Consider the following 16,268-nt stretch of genomic DNA (forward strand, 5'->3'; position numbering starts at 1 on the left):
AAGAACTTGTGAAACAGCAGCATTTTGTCATTAGTGTTTTTCCTTATACCATAAAATTATGTCTGTACTTTACATTCTGCATGTGAAGCTCATTGAAGTTTCATATTGAAGCTTCATTCGTGGATTTTGATTCTTTTCAGCACGTTGTCACCACAGAGTACAGGACACATTTTTCTTGTCTGGGATAGAGTAGTTATGAAAGCTGCTCTCTCTGACTGCCATGAGCTCACACTCTGTCCCTGAGAGGGCCATTCATGTGCTGTGTTGGTGATATTCAGCTTTGCTGAGGAGGTGCCTTAGGTCTGTGTTTTGTCATGTTCAGTCAATGATTTTTGAGTTCATGTGTGGAATATAAAGAATTGCTCCTTTCCCTGCCAGTGGCAGCAGATGGCTGTAGTTTGCCCAGGTAACACAAGTGAGAGTTCCATGATAGTATGTTTTGCTCTGCCTTGCACTGAAAAACTGGTGCCATTAACTGAGTAGAGGCAATTTACCTTGAATTTTTCCTTGTTTCTGGATGTAATCTGACCATACCATAGGCACCACACTCACACATTTGTGCCAACTGGGCATCAGTAGACACAGTCAAAATTTCTCAAAGTTCAGGTTGTTTTAATCAGAAACAAGTCTCTTCAGCCACTGCCATTTTGTCTGTGATTTTCTTCCTGGTGTAGTGTGAAGTTAATTGATGTGTCCTTTTGTAACAGTTCATTTTATTTGTTGGAGACCAACATGTGGTTCCAGATTCAAACTGCTTCATCAAGGTTTTGCATATTCTGAGTAAATCCCCAGCATGCCCACATAGTTTCTGACAGTGTCGGTTTTAATCCCACCTAGGTTCTGATGCTGCTGCCTTTGTGTAGTTTTGTCTGCTTTTACTTCACAAACAGATTAACTGTGATATTTTTAGTTTTCCACAGGCCTGTTAGGTTTTATGCAGTTTTGCTTTCTTGGTGATGTATGTTCAGCATATTTCAGAAGATAACTGACTGAAAAAGGGGCATAAATAATGAAACAGGTGTCCTTATGTGTGTTAAGAATTATTTTCCTGCAAATTTTGCTCTTTTGTCCTTATACATTGATGCTGACACAGACCTTGAAGAATGTGCACCTTTTTTTTTAGGATAAATGTTTTAATGATTGTTCACGTAAAAATCTTAATTATCTGTGCCTTCTTGTTTTCAGGGGTTTTCCTGGGTTCATTTTTAATGAGAAAGCTAAATAGTAAATGTCCTTCTTTCTTTTCAGGTCCTTTATTGGGGTGGGGGATTGTTTTTAAATAGAAAGATTGATGTGATGGTTGCTTTTCAGGAAGTCCTGATGATGCTTGATAACTATGTAAGGGACTTCAAAGCATTGATTGATTGGATACAACTACAGGAGAAGCTAGAAAAAGCTGATGCTCAAAGCAGGTAATTACATTTATATTTTTTTAATCTACAGTGAGAGTAAAGTTCACAGTAAACTTCATTTTCTAGCAGAGCTTCAGCAAATAGAACCAATTTTCCTTTTGGACAAAGTGGGTGTGAGGACATTTTATGTGCATTGTCACTGTCACTTAGAAGTAGAGGATGTTTCAGTCCTTCCCTCATCTTTTCCTTTTGAATGGTTGGTTTGATGCTTTGCTCTATACTGGAATTTGAAATAAACATTGTAATCTTGAGAAGAGACATTATTTTGGATATGGGTCTGGCTGATAGGGTTTGTAGTTAGTGTAGAAACAATTGCTAAGATGAATGATTCAATTCAGCAGGATTTGTTACTATACTGAGCATTTGTTGGTTCTAGCTTTGCTTTAAGATGATAAAGGAAGAGTTATTGTGAATTGTACTTTTAAACTTTTCTTTCCTGGGTTTGCAGACCAACTTCCCTGGCTTGGGAAGTAAAGAAAATGTCTCCAGGACGCCATGTGATCCCAAGCCCCTCCACAGACAGGATTAGTGTGACATCAAATGCTCGAAGGAGTTTAAATTTTGGGTATGAAACCAACTAAGAAGTTTATTGAAGCTAAAATAAAGATTAATTTGAAGCAAAGCTCATGAATGCACTATTTTTCTGTAGTAACCAATCTATTGTTTTCTTGTTATTAAATCATATAAGCAATTTTTTGCATTCCTAAAAAGAGCCCATGATCTCTAAAGGAAAATCCTATCAAGGACTTACTTTTTCCTGACTTTGTAATACATTTAATTACTGGTCATTACAAAGACCTGAAGATAAAATACTGTCAGTGTATTTCATGTGATCTGTTTAGTACTCTCTTCTCTCTACAAAACAAAGGTCAGAATGTCTGTAACTGGATTTTAAAATGGCCAGTGCATGCAATGTGAATGGCCAGCTGAATGAGCACAAGTGAATATAGGTCAGAAAGAGTGAGTGTAAAGTGAGATTATGATGGTTCTGATGATGAGTGGCAAAACTGATACTAGTTCAAATGTAGAGCATGTTGTATACTACAGTAAAGCATCTTTTACTTGTTGAAATGAAACTGTCTGAAAGCAGTCCAACAAAAATGTGCATAGATTTAGAGCAGCACTGCCTGGCTCTGTCTCAGTCTGGAGAGCACAGATGTGTGCAGTTGAAATCTTTCTCAGAGCATGTGCTGAAAAACAACAACCTTCAGGTTTGTTGGGATCTCAGGAACACACTGCCCAGTTTCCTGAGTGCTTGCATTGTCCTCAGCAGAGATGTGACACTGCACTGTTTGGTCAGCACCTCTGAGGATTGAGCTCTCTGAAAATCAGGTATTTCTACAAAAATACTACAAAGTGTGTTTGGTGTAGGCCCTGTGTAGGTGAATCTGTTGATTCTTACCTGACAATACCTGAGAGGTGTCTGCTGAAATGCCTGGTGGTGAGGAGAAAATATGCACAAGCACTCAAATGAAACACTTGAATCTGGTGGAAATCAATGCTCTTTTATTTTTATTTTTATTAGAACACAACAGCTCAGCACAATTAGTCTTTCAGCCAAGCCTTATTTGGCTGTAATAACCTGTTGCTATTGCTGCTGGAGCTGTTTTATTCACAATCACAGGAACATGATGAGAAACTGTGTGTTAGAGCAAGGAACAGCAAGATGAGTTTTCTGTCCTTCACACTTGCAAATCTTTTTCTTAGTGTGTGTCTCACAGCAAGGCAACCCCATAGGGCTACAATATTTTGTGTGTGAGAGAGAAAATAGGATGGAAAATAAGGGCTGAGACATACTTGGTGCTACAGAATTTTTTGGCAGAATGCTAGGAGTTACTAGGAAAGGAATAGGGGATAGAAGAGCAGGTAGTGGTGTAGCTCTGTAGAAATTCATGATTCATACCTGTAGTCATCTTCACATCTTCCCCAAGGCAGTGTAGAAAAAGTAGGGAAAGTACAGAAACTAGAAACAGGGACAATCAGAGGTATCCAACAACATTGATGCAAAACCAAATGAATTTGGAGAAGAGATTAACAAGAAGGGTGTGATAAATAAAATCACTTATGTGGAAGATGAGTAGGAAAATCTGTTCATTATTTTTCATGAAAAGGAATTGGGAGTACTAAATGGTCAAATGCCAGGCTTGAAATGACAGGAGTATTTGTCAAGACTTAGTATGTAGAATTTATGATGCATTGCTTTGGTTGCCAAAAACATTAATGCCTTCAGAAATTAGTATTACAACAATTAAATTTAATCTTGTTTATTAAAAACAGCAATTAGTTGAGCAAATTACACAACTTTTCAGTGTAAATTGCTGCAAGCTGGAGAGTTTGCCAAAGGAGAGGTTGTTCTGTTCAGCACTGTTCTGATGGTCTCTGAGACTCTGATAAAGCTTTCTAACAAAGCATTCTGTTACTTGACCAGACACTAAAAAGAGCTGTGACTTTCATTTAGGAACCCTGCAGTGACAATTTCTGCAACACGCCTGGCTCCCTCTGGAGTAAGTTGGGCCGATAAGGTAAAAGCCAACCATGGAACTAAAGCTGCCAATCCTGAGCTGGCAACAGCACAAGCCTGCCTGGCACCTCCTGCACAGAAGGCGCTGCGGAAAAATGGCAAGTCCCCTTCAGTGGCCTCAGTTATTTTCACAAACTCTGTGGGATGAAGTGAATTCAGAATGTAATGATCTGTGTTCTAAGCAAAATTAAACCTAGTTTTGCAAAGTACAGTGTTTAAATTCAGTGTGGAGATAAAAGATTCATGCAGCCTTTTATTGCGATAGTTAAGTTTGAGCCAAAAGTGGGTTTTCATGTGAAGATAAAATTCTGCTGTATTTTCACAAACTAGAATTTGATCTGCTAAAACCAGTTTATAACATCCTAAGAAGCAAAAGGTCTTAGGTCACAAACTGCCAATCGAACTGACTGCAAGTTGGGATGGCTTAACAATATAAAGAGTAATGCATGTCCAGGAATCTGGGAAGAGCTCAAGATAGTTTTATGTGTCCTGGAAGAACATGCTATTAGAACTATGCTGAAGTAACAATTGATGCTTTTTTTGGAAGACAAGAGTTACCACATTTAGTTATGAATTTGTTTTCTAAAGATGCTCTTTGGAGAATGCTTGATTCAGGATCTTTTGTTCTAGAAAAGATTGATTTAGTTGCAGACATAGAAAACTACCATTTGGTTTATAAAATCAGTTTCTTTGCACTGGATCCCTGAGATTGTCTTCAGAAATGCATTCTTTTTCATTTATTTTCTTCATGTGTGGTCTCAGATGACTTTCTGCAAAACCATCAGGCAGGATGTAGAAATGGATATTCTGAAAGAAAATTAAAAGTTCACTGCCTTTACTGCCTTTTTTTTTTTTTTTAAGTTTCAGGAAGTGCATGTATCAATTTAAGATAGTTGTATTTTCAACCTAGGAGCAGTAGAAGCTCTGTATGGTGACTTGCAGACTTGTGGCATATCATGGAAGTAGAACACCTTGTCCAGGGGTCTGGCATGTACTCTGAATGAGTTCAGGAGTGGGTTCCTCTGCTCAGAGCAGAACCATCACAGCCATACTCCAAGGGTGCTGGTTGCAAGGGGGATCCATGGCTGCTGCCTGTGTACAGTTGCAGTGAGCTGCTTAGAGAGCAGGAGCTGTGTGGCTGAGTTTTCAGCACTGTAGTTGATGTGTAATTGCACTTTTGAGATAAACCAGTGGTTGAAGTTGCTTGTAACAAAAGCTTTTTCTGGTGGTTGTCGCTCATAATAGAGTGAGAGGGCTCCAAGCTGTTGCTAAATTCCTTTATTAGGTGTTCTTGTGCATAGGGAGAACGTTGTTATCTACACAGGGAATAAAAGTGATCTGTATTTCAATATGGATAATGTATTTTAAGGGGCTAAGAGGAAAACAAAATACTTTGTTACTTTCAGAGGCTTTTAGAGGGCTGAAGAATCAGTCTTGTGCGCTGTTTTATTGAATGTTGCTTTCAGCTGATGAGCTCCAAAAAGAGAGAAGCCCCTTAGGTCATGTAGTACTGGCTACAAGTGTTCAGGAATCTTCAAATCAAATGGAGGATGCAATCCAGATTTGAAACATTTCATTTTAAGAAACAACAGTCATTCCTCTAGACTTTGTTTATTCTTAGGAATCCCTAATTGCTGACATTGAGCATTGGAGAATTTTTTCAGTGATTTGCTGGTGGTTGAATTGTTATGTTTTTAACAAATCAAGTTCTCTGTAGGAGCATGTTGTCCTGTGTGTGGGAGGTGGAATCACTTTGGTAAGATCCAACTATCCCCACTGATGAAAACAGAAGAAAATCTGTGGAGTTTATGTGAAGGGAGCCACAGGGGCTCTTCACATGCATTATTGGAGCAGCTCTGAGGCTCGTGTATCTGCTCTGCCCTTGCCCAGCTAATGCACTCCCCAAACAGCTGTTTGGGACATGTGGGCCTTGGGGGAAGGGTTCCCCTACCTCTTGTAATGCTCCCTTGCCCACCCAGAGCCCAGCTGGGGCTTGCAGCCACAGGATTTTCCCAGACACTTTTTCTCCAGTGATTTCCAACAACGTTATCATTAGGTCTCACAATGGTTTTCTGATGAGGATGAGTGGTATGATACTGTATCTGTTTCATGGTTGATGCAATTTCCAAATTTAACTAAGTAAGCCCTTAGGGAGAAAGAAAATGCATTATTTTTCCATATAGTTCTTTAATCTTTCTTTTTCTGAATGCATAATTAAATGAGGTTCAATCATCTTATCTCATTTCCCTCATTAAACTTACTGTTACCCTCAATATTTTAATGAATTTTAAAAAATTGTCTTTCATGCTTGAGTGTTTTTTACAATATGAAATGTAATCTCTTCTTACTGTCTGAGCAATTTCTGTTCATGAATTCCCTGGTGCTTGTGGTAAAAAGTGAGATGAATTATACAAGTTTAGAGTGTGTATTAGAAATGGAATAGGTGCTTACAATTAAAATAATGTTATTACAGGATTTAGGACAAAGAACAGTCTAGAACATGTGAACTTCTCAAAAGCACTAAATTTTTTTTTCTGCTGCCATACTTGAATCTGGTTGGTTTTTGTTGTTATTACTATCATTATCGTCTTTCTTGGATGAATTGCTCATGTCCATAGCTGTGAATAGATGTCCTCTGTAATGTACCTAAGACTGGAGACCTTGCAGGATGTCCAGCCCTCTCAGGCAGCTGTCCTGGTTTGGCTCAGATGGGGCTGAAGTTATTTATGTGGGGGTTTGGGCAGGAAGTCACTGGTGAGTAAATTTTTTAGAGGTGCTGTGCATCTCCTGAGGTGGAACCCCCAGGAGCTTGCACACAGGTGCCTGGATTTCTGTGTGTGGTGTTTCCAGTGAGCTCCTTGGCCAGGTCTTCCAGATGGAGCAACTTGCCAAGAGCCTGGAGGCTGGAGGGCCCCGAGATGACAGATGGATGACAGACAGGCTTGTCACATCCATGTAACACAAGAGCAGGCAGGGACAGCCAAGTTCACATGAAACTAGAGAATGATCAGGGCAGGCACATGAATTATTCATTCACAAAGCTCTGGGAGTAATCAAACCCAGCATGTGATATGTAGGCTGTGGAGATGGCTACTGGGCTATAAGAATTCCACACAGAGGGAAAAACCATGGAGGAAGATTGGTGCCTCACTGAGTATTAACTTTGTCTCTCATTAGATGTGATCTAATGTCAATAAACATATTAGCTTTGCAAACTCTTATTTAAAAACGTGCCTGGAAGTGACTGAATCCTGAACTGCTTGGTGAATTAAAATGAACAGAATCTTCTGGTGCACTGCAATTGTCAGGTGGCATCACACTGTTAAACTGGCTCCAGGTAGGTCAGGAGTCTGAATACATCCATGAATTAAAAACTGCTTTGTCTTTAAAGAAGTCACCAAACAATATTCTTTCAAATGCAAGTATTTCTGTGCTGTTAAAATGCTTGGTTGAGTCTTGGGTAATAAATATGAATCTGACAGTGAACAAATGCAAATTAAAAATTGAACATGTGTGGCTTTCATGAAAAGATTTGTTCTTACTTTAGTAAGTGTGATTATGGTTTTTCTATGCTCTGAATAATTTTATTCTGATTCATTCTGTCATTTTAGACTACTAAGAAATATGCCACGAGACAAAGAACAACTAGGCAAGACAGGCAAGAATATTCTTTTTTGGTAGAATAAGCTTTAGTAGATATTAGTAAAAGATACTAGTATGATTATTAAGATACATTTATATGATTAATATATCTTATTATCTAGATGTTAGTAAAATTATGTTTAGGTAGTAGATACAACAAAAGGGTATCTTCTGATCCTTTTAATGTAGAAAAGATGCTTTTATGTAAAAGGTGACTTCAATTTTCAGAACAAATAGCAGGGAAGTGTTTCAACAATCTTGTTTTGCAAATGACAAGCAGAAAGACTTGCAACCCAAAAGTTGCTGCAGTAAAGCAGTGGTGGTTTTTTGGTTGATTTTAGCAGTTCTTCAGACCAATCTCTGCTGTTACTTGCCAGAGAAATTTCTTGGCCAGATTGGGTCCTAAGCCAGATACAGCAGAGTCTTCGTGGTCCCATTGGTTACTAAAATGGATGGGGTGGGAGACAAAGTGCCTGGGCAGTCCTTGTCCCACAGGGTGCAGAGCCAGGTGCTGCACAGGCTGGGAGCTTTCTGCAGTAAATCTGGTTGTGATTCCTGGGGAATTAAACCCTGTTCCCTGGAGAATGGCTGCAGTTAAGATTGTCCCTGGGAGGGCAATATGTTCCAATCACCATGTCCTGGAGATGATATTTTTTCTATATGAAGATGAAGAAATTAAAGAAGGCCAAAGTTGCCTCCAGGGGTCAAGTGGGAAGTCTGTGGTAAAGGAAAATTTAATTGGTGTTTTTTTGACTGCTATTCTTGTCAGTGGGACACACTGAAATGTGTGCAAATGCACGTGAGGAGAAGGAACACAGAAAGGCTTTTTGCAGACTCTGGTACCAGCAGTGAGCTGAAGAGATCAGCCATATTCACTCTGACAGTTTGGGAATTTTGTTTACTTAAAAATACACAGTAATTTTTCTAGACTGAAACTGTCTCAACAGTAAAATACCAAATTATTTTTTGGTATCTATCATTGAGGTTTGTGAACAGTTACATAGTTATGTAAAACCAGCTGTTGCATGAGCTGCTCAGCAAAGATAAATTCCACTACAGTCCTGTCAAATTCCCTGGTAACTCAGGAGTTACACCAGCTGTTGGGCCAGGCTGCTGTGTTTCATCCTGAGATGTTAAAAGCACCTCACAGTTAATAGCAGTGTTTGTAAAATGCTGGATGCCAAGGGCAGCGAAGGATAAACGTGCCATCAGTTCTGGGTTTGGCTCATTTCCAGTTTTCTGGTTACTGCTGCTGTTGGACAGCAGTTCAAGTGCACCTAAAGGCTGTTTAATCCAGGTCATGTGTTAAACTTTAACGTTTGAGCTCCAGCTCTGATCTTTCTGCCTGAGCTGTATGACTATCTTTGTTAGTAAAAGCTTTAGAAACACCCAGAGAATTAATTGTTTATACAAGTTTTATTCTAGATTATTACCTTAAAACAGTGTTGGGATTTTTTGCATCTCTACTCCTCCAGGTAAAAATCATCTCCTACACCCTTCTCCTCTTTTCATGTGAACAATCTTGAAAGCAGCTTTTTCCAGTATGTTGGACAATATATACATAGTTAGTTCTTGAGTTTTTTGTTCAGCAAATAGACAGGCCTGAGCTTACCTTTCACACTTGTGAGTTGTACTGTCAGGCTTCAAAAAATCACTTATGGTTCTTTCAAGATGTGTGGCAAATTACATGCTGCTATTAATTGCTGGCCACAAAAATGTTAGGTATGGAGAAGGAGTTCACCTTGAAATCTGGTCACACCTGGGACCTGATGCTTCAGGCAGACAAATGTAACTTTAAATGGTTTTCAAGTACTTACCAACATCAGAAATATTGATCAGAAAGTTGTATGTAACAGCTATATAGAAATCAAAGTAATTGAAGAAAACTGCTTTTCTATTTTCTCCTTTAGCTTGCAGTCGTAGTCTAGCAATATTTTGCTATTTCCTGGAATCCAGGAAAAGCAATTTTCTAAAAGCTGACACCAGTTAGTATATTTTTGTTACCAGAGTGAAACAAATAGAAAAAGATGTAAAGAAAGCACTGGCAGAATAGTAAGGATAGTGAGCCACATTTCTGCCTTCCATGCTAAGTTGTGCTATTTTGTCTGTACTTGCACTTCCACAAAAGGCCTCTAACGTTACTGTTGCTGCAGAGAAGAGCAGATGCTGTTGCTTTGTTGTGCTTTACCATCTCATGAAATAGCAAGGAAACACATGGCAAGCTTAGGTACACCTTGCCATTTCCCACACCTTTTTGTGCCTGAGCTGCTTCACTCTGCAGTAACAGAACGTGTCCCGTGAATGGAGTTGTCTGTGTCTGTAATACCAATAGCATTCCTTCAAGTAAAAAGCTTTGCTGAAGAATATCTCATTGATTTTTTTGGTATTGATTTTTAGAGAGAGCATCTTTCTCCCACAGCTTGTGTAATACTGTAACAAAGCAGTTGTTTCTAGTGCTTTGTTTAGAAGTGTTCCTGTCTGAGGGTGGGGGTGTTTTTCTCCCGTAGATCGGAAGGACGCAGAGGGCTGGGAGACGGTGCAGCGTGGGAGGCCCGTTCGATCTCGCTCCACTGCTCTGGCAGCAAAAGCTCCTGCAGCTGCAGAATCACTCAAGTCCAGAGGTGACAGTGACAAAGAAAATGTCATTTCACCACCAGCAGAAAACAAGCATGGGAGCTCAGTCACTGGCAGTGCTGCATCTGAAAGCACAGAGCTGGTACAGAAGGATCCTTTGCATCACTCTGAGGGTCCCCTTACTGAGAAGACTCAGGTCAGTCCATCATTTTGAACTGTTTTCTAACCTTAAATCTTGCAACTTTTCTTCAGAGCATTTTCTAAAGTGGTGTTTGCTAGAGCTTTTGTGAACTTACCAGATCGGGAAAGGCTGTTCAAATAATGGTTATTTCAGTTACATTTATGGGAATGCAGTAGGATGTCAGCTTAAGTGGGCTAATTAAAATTATGGTGCTGTGGACAGCTTTTCCATGTTTTCCAGCAAGTCAGCATTCAACACATCTCATACATACATTTCAGGTAGAAAGATCCAACTTTTGCAAGGTAATGAGCACCTGAAATAAGTGAAGTTATTTGCATCACTCACTGTTGTTGCCAGTTATTTCCTTCAAATTTGACTCTGACTTTAAAAATCAGTATGTTCCATTTTGTTAATTTTGCAAATGCCTCTTGTTAGTTCCCAGCCTCGGAAGCCAATGGGAGCACTGGCACAGCATTGCAAGGGGATTCCTTAGAACCAGCTCCTGAGATGCCTCCAGTTCTCAGCAGCACTGACTGCAGTTCAAAAACTCTGCAGATGAATGAGGCTTCCCCCCAGAGCACTGGCTGTGCAGACTGGCATCAAACAGAAAAAGCTAAATCTGAAACTGAAATGGATCCTGCAGATATTTCAAATGTGAGTGCTGCCAGATTGGTAAGAAACCTCATAGGATTTGTGAGTGAATAATAAATCTAAGCCTTAATTTTCTCAGTCTGTGTTGCACAGTGTTTGCTGTTAGCCTTATGTAAAAACTGTAGAAAAATCTATGAGGTACCTACTGTAGGAAAAATAAATTGTTGCACAGATACTTTTCTTGTAAAATTTAATTCTGGTAAAGTTTCAGAACTTAAACTAGAAAGATAGAAGTGTGTTACTTGGAATAAATAGATCTTTTCTCTCATTACTTATTTTAATAATGTTTGTGCTAATTTTTCATTTCCTTCCACTAGCAGTCATTTTAAGTCACGCTCTCATTAAAGTCTTACTTCAGTTTTGCTCATCATTCAAACTGGAAACACATGGGATATCAAAATTCTGTTAGAAACAGAGTCAGACCTCTGCCTTTTAAGTCTTGCTGAGCTGCTCTGCTGGGTCTTCCTTTACAACAAGCAATTTGGAGGAATGCCATTCTTAAAGCAAAAAGCATGAAGTCAGTTTTCTGTTTTTATCTGGTTTCCCAAAAAGAATATCATTTCCTGTCCAGAGAATTCTGCAGGTCTCAGGGTGTGTCTGCTTCACTGGGATTCTCTGAGTGGAGAGTTACAGTAATGTTACATAAAACCCAGGTTATACTTTCAGGTGCTTTGTTTTGGGTTTTTAGGGGGTTGTGTTCATTTCGGTTTGGTTTTGTTTTGTCAGAAACTAGATTAAAATTCTGATTTGCAGAAGCTTTCCTGTAAATCACTTTCCCTTAAACTTTTGCAAACTGGAGTCCTGCTAGGTAATTTCCAAGCCAAGTACCTTTTTGCTTTTAGAACAGATTTCAAGCATCTCAGCCACTAACATTGTTTGAGATGCTTAGTTCTTAGCAGTTCAGGATGCTGCCAGGTTGGTGGGATCTGTGTCTCTTGGAAGGGTTTTACTGCCCCAGATTAGCCTGCTTTAAACCCCAGTTTGTGTATTGTGGTGCACTGTCTGGTACTGGAGTGGAAGTGGTCTGGTTAATGCTGGACACTAAAGAAGGAAACACAATCAGCATCTCCAGGCTTACATTTTTGCCCCACTCTTTTCTCATTCATGTTGGAAATCAAGTACAGCCTGAGATTCCATTATATTAACTATGGTGAAATTTCCAGATACAGTTCATGCAGATAATGTCCATCTTTAAATAATACTTTGGGGCATGGTTACTTTTGTAGAGGTGACAGCATGGCATGCACTCATGTCTCAGAGTATGCCTTGCTTAGTCCCTAAGAGTAAGTATTTAAAGCAGTAATTGCAGGAGAACTGTCTTTGTGCTTTTAATGACAGGGTTGGCAGAAGAGTTTTTAAATTATGTGAATAATTAATTTTGTGTTCCATGTAGTTACTAAGTGAATTAGTAGTTGCTAGCACTTTTTAGTGGGGTTTGTATTTTCAGCTACTTTGACAAAATATATCAATAAAAAAAAAACTGTAAGTAAAGAGAAGTTGAACAAAATACCATAGAATTCATGTTAACTATGTAGAATCCTCCTTTTTGTGCCTGCTACTGATTTTGGTTATTTTTCTGGTGTCATGTTTGCTCCAGTCCATGGCAGAAGTCCTGGCTAAGAAGGAGGAGTTGGCAGATCGGCTGGAGAAGGCCAATGAAGAAGCCATTGCCAGTGCTATTGCAGAGGAGGAGCAGTTAACCAGAGAGATTGAGGCAGAGGAGAACAATGACATTAACATCGAGACTGACAATGACAGTGACTTCTCTGTGAGTGTCCAGTTCATTGTACTGTACCCTGTTAAAGCTGTGTTGTCAGTGGAGAATGAATATAGAATTTTTAGTGTTTTTTTTGGCATTCCAGTAACCTGTTTGACATGTGCCATGTAATAATTGTCCCATACTGAGGGATATTTAGTCTTACTAAAGTCAGCAGCACTGTGCTGCTGAGTGGTGCAGAGCCCTCTGAGCTTACAGTCAGTGTCCTGCTGCTGATTTCTGGGTGCAAAACAGGGGGAGCTGACATTTCTTACATTCATTGCTGCTGTGGAAGAGTAGATGAAGCAAAAGTCTTCATTTTTAATGTGTGTGCACCTGTGAGTTAAAGTTTATGTTTTTACTCTCTGGTTCATATTAAATTTCAGGCTAATATGGGCAATGGAAGCATATCCTTCTGTGGCTTGTCTATGGACTGGAATGATGTTCTGGCAGATTATGAAGGTAAATTTTTGTATATTACTGTGCTTACATGGAAATCTAAAATTTAGAAAAATGCCTGTTTTATTCATGGCCAATTAAGAAGTTTGCCCAACACATTCCAAATAATGTTATCTTCTCTGTTGTTTCCTGAGGAAAGATGGACTTTGTGTTCAGACTGTCTCTGTGTCTCATTGTTTTTCAGTTCTCTTTCTGCATCTCTCTATTAGGATTTTATGATTTTTAATCCAGATTTATATTATCATCTGGATAAAAGTGTAATAAAATCATTAAGCATTAAAAAAGGACAGGTATTAAAGATGCTTCAGTCTGTATTTGCACCCTGGCCCAAGGAAACCCATCTGAGAGAGAACTAGAGAGACTAATCCTTATTATTGGCATTTCTTGTAGAAAAGTGTGTTTACATTATCCCCACTGTGGTGGTGTTCGGAGGGGTCCCAGGACGAGGGAAGAGATGAGGATCTGACTCCATGTTTCAGAAGGCTGATTTATTATTTTATGATAAATATTATATTAAAACTATACTAAAAGAATAGAAGAATGGATTTCATCAGAAGGCTAGCAAGGAAAGGAAAAGAATGGAATGATAATGAAATCTTGTGACTGACCAGAGAGTCTGAGACAGCTGGGCTGTGATTGGCCATTAATTAAAAACAACCACGGGACACCAATCACAGATGCACCTGTTGCATTCCACACAGCAGATAATCATTGTTTACATTTCATTTCTGAGGCCTCAGGAGAAAAAATCCTAAGGAAAGGATTTTTCCTAAACCATGTCTGTGACACCCCACCTTTGTTTGTACCTGTGCAGCTCGTGAGTCGTGGCGCCAGAGCAACTCCTGGGGAGACCGAGTGGAGGAGGAGCCCGCGCGTCCCCCCGGCCACGGCATCCACATGCACGAGAAACTCTCCTCACCCTCACGCAAGAGGTGCTGCCCTTGGAGCCTGCCTGGCTCAGCCAGGGAAAACAGGCAGCCTAACTCATGGCTGCTGGAAACTCTTCAAAAATCTGCTCTGCTTGAGTCTCTGGGTGGAAAGTGCTACAGAAATCTGTATTTTTTCATGAGTAGGCTCGTACTTCATTGTCCGCTAACTAAAGAAGTCTAGAAGAACAGTATTCACATTTGCAGGAAATAATTGCCCTCCAGTGGCCTATTTGTTTTCTGTTAGTGAAATGGCATAGAAATGTTTGCTGCACTGTCAGTTAATATTGTCTAACTTGATTTTACTCTTCTTTGGTTTTATTAAAAGAACAATAGCAGAATCCAAAAAGAAGCATGAGGAGAAACAAATGAAAGCTCAACAGCTGAGAGAAAAGTTACGTGAAGAAAAGACACTGAAGCTTCAGAAATTAATGGAGAGGGTAAGTTTTCTGTGATATAAAGGGCTGCTCTGCTGCCTAGCAGGAAAGGATTTTTTTCCGCATAGTAGACATATTAGAGATTCAAACTAATGGTGAAATGAAGTTGTCTAGTGGAAATGAAGTTGTCATCTGCATCTGAGTTTACATAGTTTTCACAGCTGACTTGTGCATCACAGCAATTAAAGAAAGCATTATTTCAAATCATGAACTTCTTGACTGTTTTATAGGCAACAATCTCAGATTCAGGGAAGGTATGACAGGAGGAGAAATGTGTTGCATGTATTCAACAGAAATGGTAAAAACTCACCAAACTGAAGCAGTGTACTTCGAATTAAACTTAAGGCAGGCTTTGTGTAGGGCATGAAAATACTTTATTACTGTGAAGAAAGCTTCAAGGATCAGAAGATTCAGGCCCTATTGTCAGAGGTTGTGTTAGTAATGACTTGACTCCTTGTGTGTAGGAGAAAGATGTGAGGAAATGGAAAGAAGAATTGTTAGATCAAAGGCGCAGGATGATGGAGGAGAAGTTACTCCATGCAGAATTCAAACGTGAAGTGCAGCTACAAGCAATTGTGAAAAAAGCACAAGAGGAAGAAGCTAAGGTGGGTGACTTTGTTTTCAAAGGAACTATATAATAGCTATGCTTTTGTAAATGTTGTACTCAGAGTGCTTTGAAGTAGTTTGTGAAGGACAGTGCAGTTTAGATATGAACACTGTGAGCCATGAGGCAGATGAATGCTGATGCCTCAATGGTGCACTTTTCTCTAAAACAACTTAAAATTAATTAGCTGTTGTTAGACATCATGGTGGGTTGTTGTGGGAGAAAAGATGGGTTGAAAGAAAGAGCTGATCATTATCTTGCTGCTTTTGTTCCTCACAGAGTGTGGCAGCATTTTTGGTGATACCTAGTCCTCTGGAAGGACTAGATCTGATGATCAATTCTCTGCTTTTCCAGCTCCATGGGGAAGCTCATTTTTCTTCTCATTTGTTAAAAAGCCATTCTAGATCCAGCATTCTGTGTCCTTAAACAGTAGTTGTGTTGCTGTGTTTTGTACCACTGATGTTGTTGAGCAGCTGGGAATAGACAGAGACCTGCAGTTAGTATGTGGCAGCTATTCTAAATTAAGTATATTTAGTGCTCTTCTGACTTAATACATAATTCCATAAGGCAGTCACTAGATGGGTGCTTTTTGGTTTGCTTCCTTCATAGTACTTTGATGAAATTTTTAGTGGTTTAACCCCAGCTTGCAGCTAAGCACCACACAACCACACACTTATTCTGCCTCCTGTCCCATGGGACTGGGGGAGGAAGAGAGAATCAGAAGTGTAAAGGTAAGAAATCTCATGAGTTGATACAGAAACAGTTTAATAACTGGATGGGGAAAAATCAGTTCAAAGAAAAAGGAATATAACAAAGAGAGAGAAACGATAAAGAAAGACAAGTGATGCCAAAAGAAACAATTGCCAGTCCCTGAGCAGTGTCCCCACACCAGCCTCTCCCCAGTTTTGTTGCTGCACTGATGTCTGTGGTCTCAGAGATCCCTTTGGTCCCTTGGCCTTGATGCTGTGCAAGCCCTGCTCAACAGTAATTAAAAGATCCCTGTGTTGTCAGCATAGTTTCCAGCACAAATCCAAAACATAGTCCCATCCTAGCTACTGCAAAGAGAATTAACTCTATTCCAGCCAAAAGCAGCATAAAAGAAATG

General features: G+C 39.5%; 1 protein-coding gene across 2 annotated transcripts in view; it reads left to right on the top strand.

Moving 5' to 3' along the window:
- Positions 1-16,268, top strand: part of SCAPER (S-phase cyclin A associated protein in the ER) — a 140,858-nt gene that overhangs the window by 23,409 nt on the left and 101,181 nt on the right. For both annotated transcript variants that reach the window (XM_036389682.2, XM_036389684.2), the window contains exons 6-15: positions 1,312-1,412; positions 1,861-1,977; positions 3,871-4,031; positions 10,083-10,345; positions 10,766-10,984; positions 12,579-12,749; positions 13,124-13,199; positions 14,011-14,128; positions 14,451-14,562; positions 15,024-15,164. In XM_036389682.2, coding sequence (XP_036245575.1) covers positions 1,312-1,412; positions 1,861-1,977; positions 3,871-4,031; positions 10,083-10,345; positions 10,766-10,984; positions 12,579-12,749; positions 13,124-13,199; positions 14,011-14,128; positions 14,451-14,562; positions 15,024-15,164 — 1,479 coding nt within the window. The remainder of the gene's footprint in view (positions 1-1,311; positions 1,413-1,860; positions 1,978-3,870; positions 4,032-10,082; positions 10,346-10,765; positions 10,985-12,578; positions 12,750-13,123; positions 13,200-14,010; positions 14,129-14,450; positions 14,563-15,023; positions 15,165-16,268) is intronic.

The sequence above is a fragment of the Molothrus ater genome, chromosome 13 (assembly GCF_012460135.2).
Source record: "Molothrus ater isolate BHLD 08-10-18 breed brown headed cowbird chromosome 13, BPBGC_Mater_1.1, whole genome shotgun sequence".
NCBI lineage: Eukaryota > Metazoa > Chordata > Aves > Passeriformes > Icteridae > Molothrus > Molothrus ater.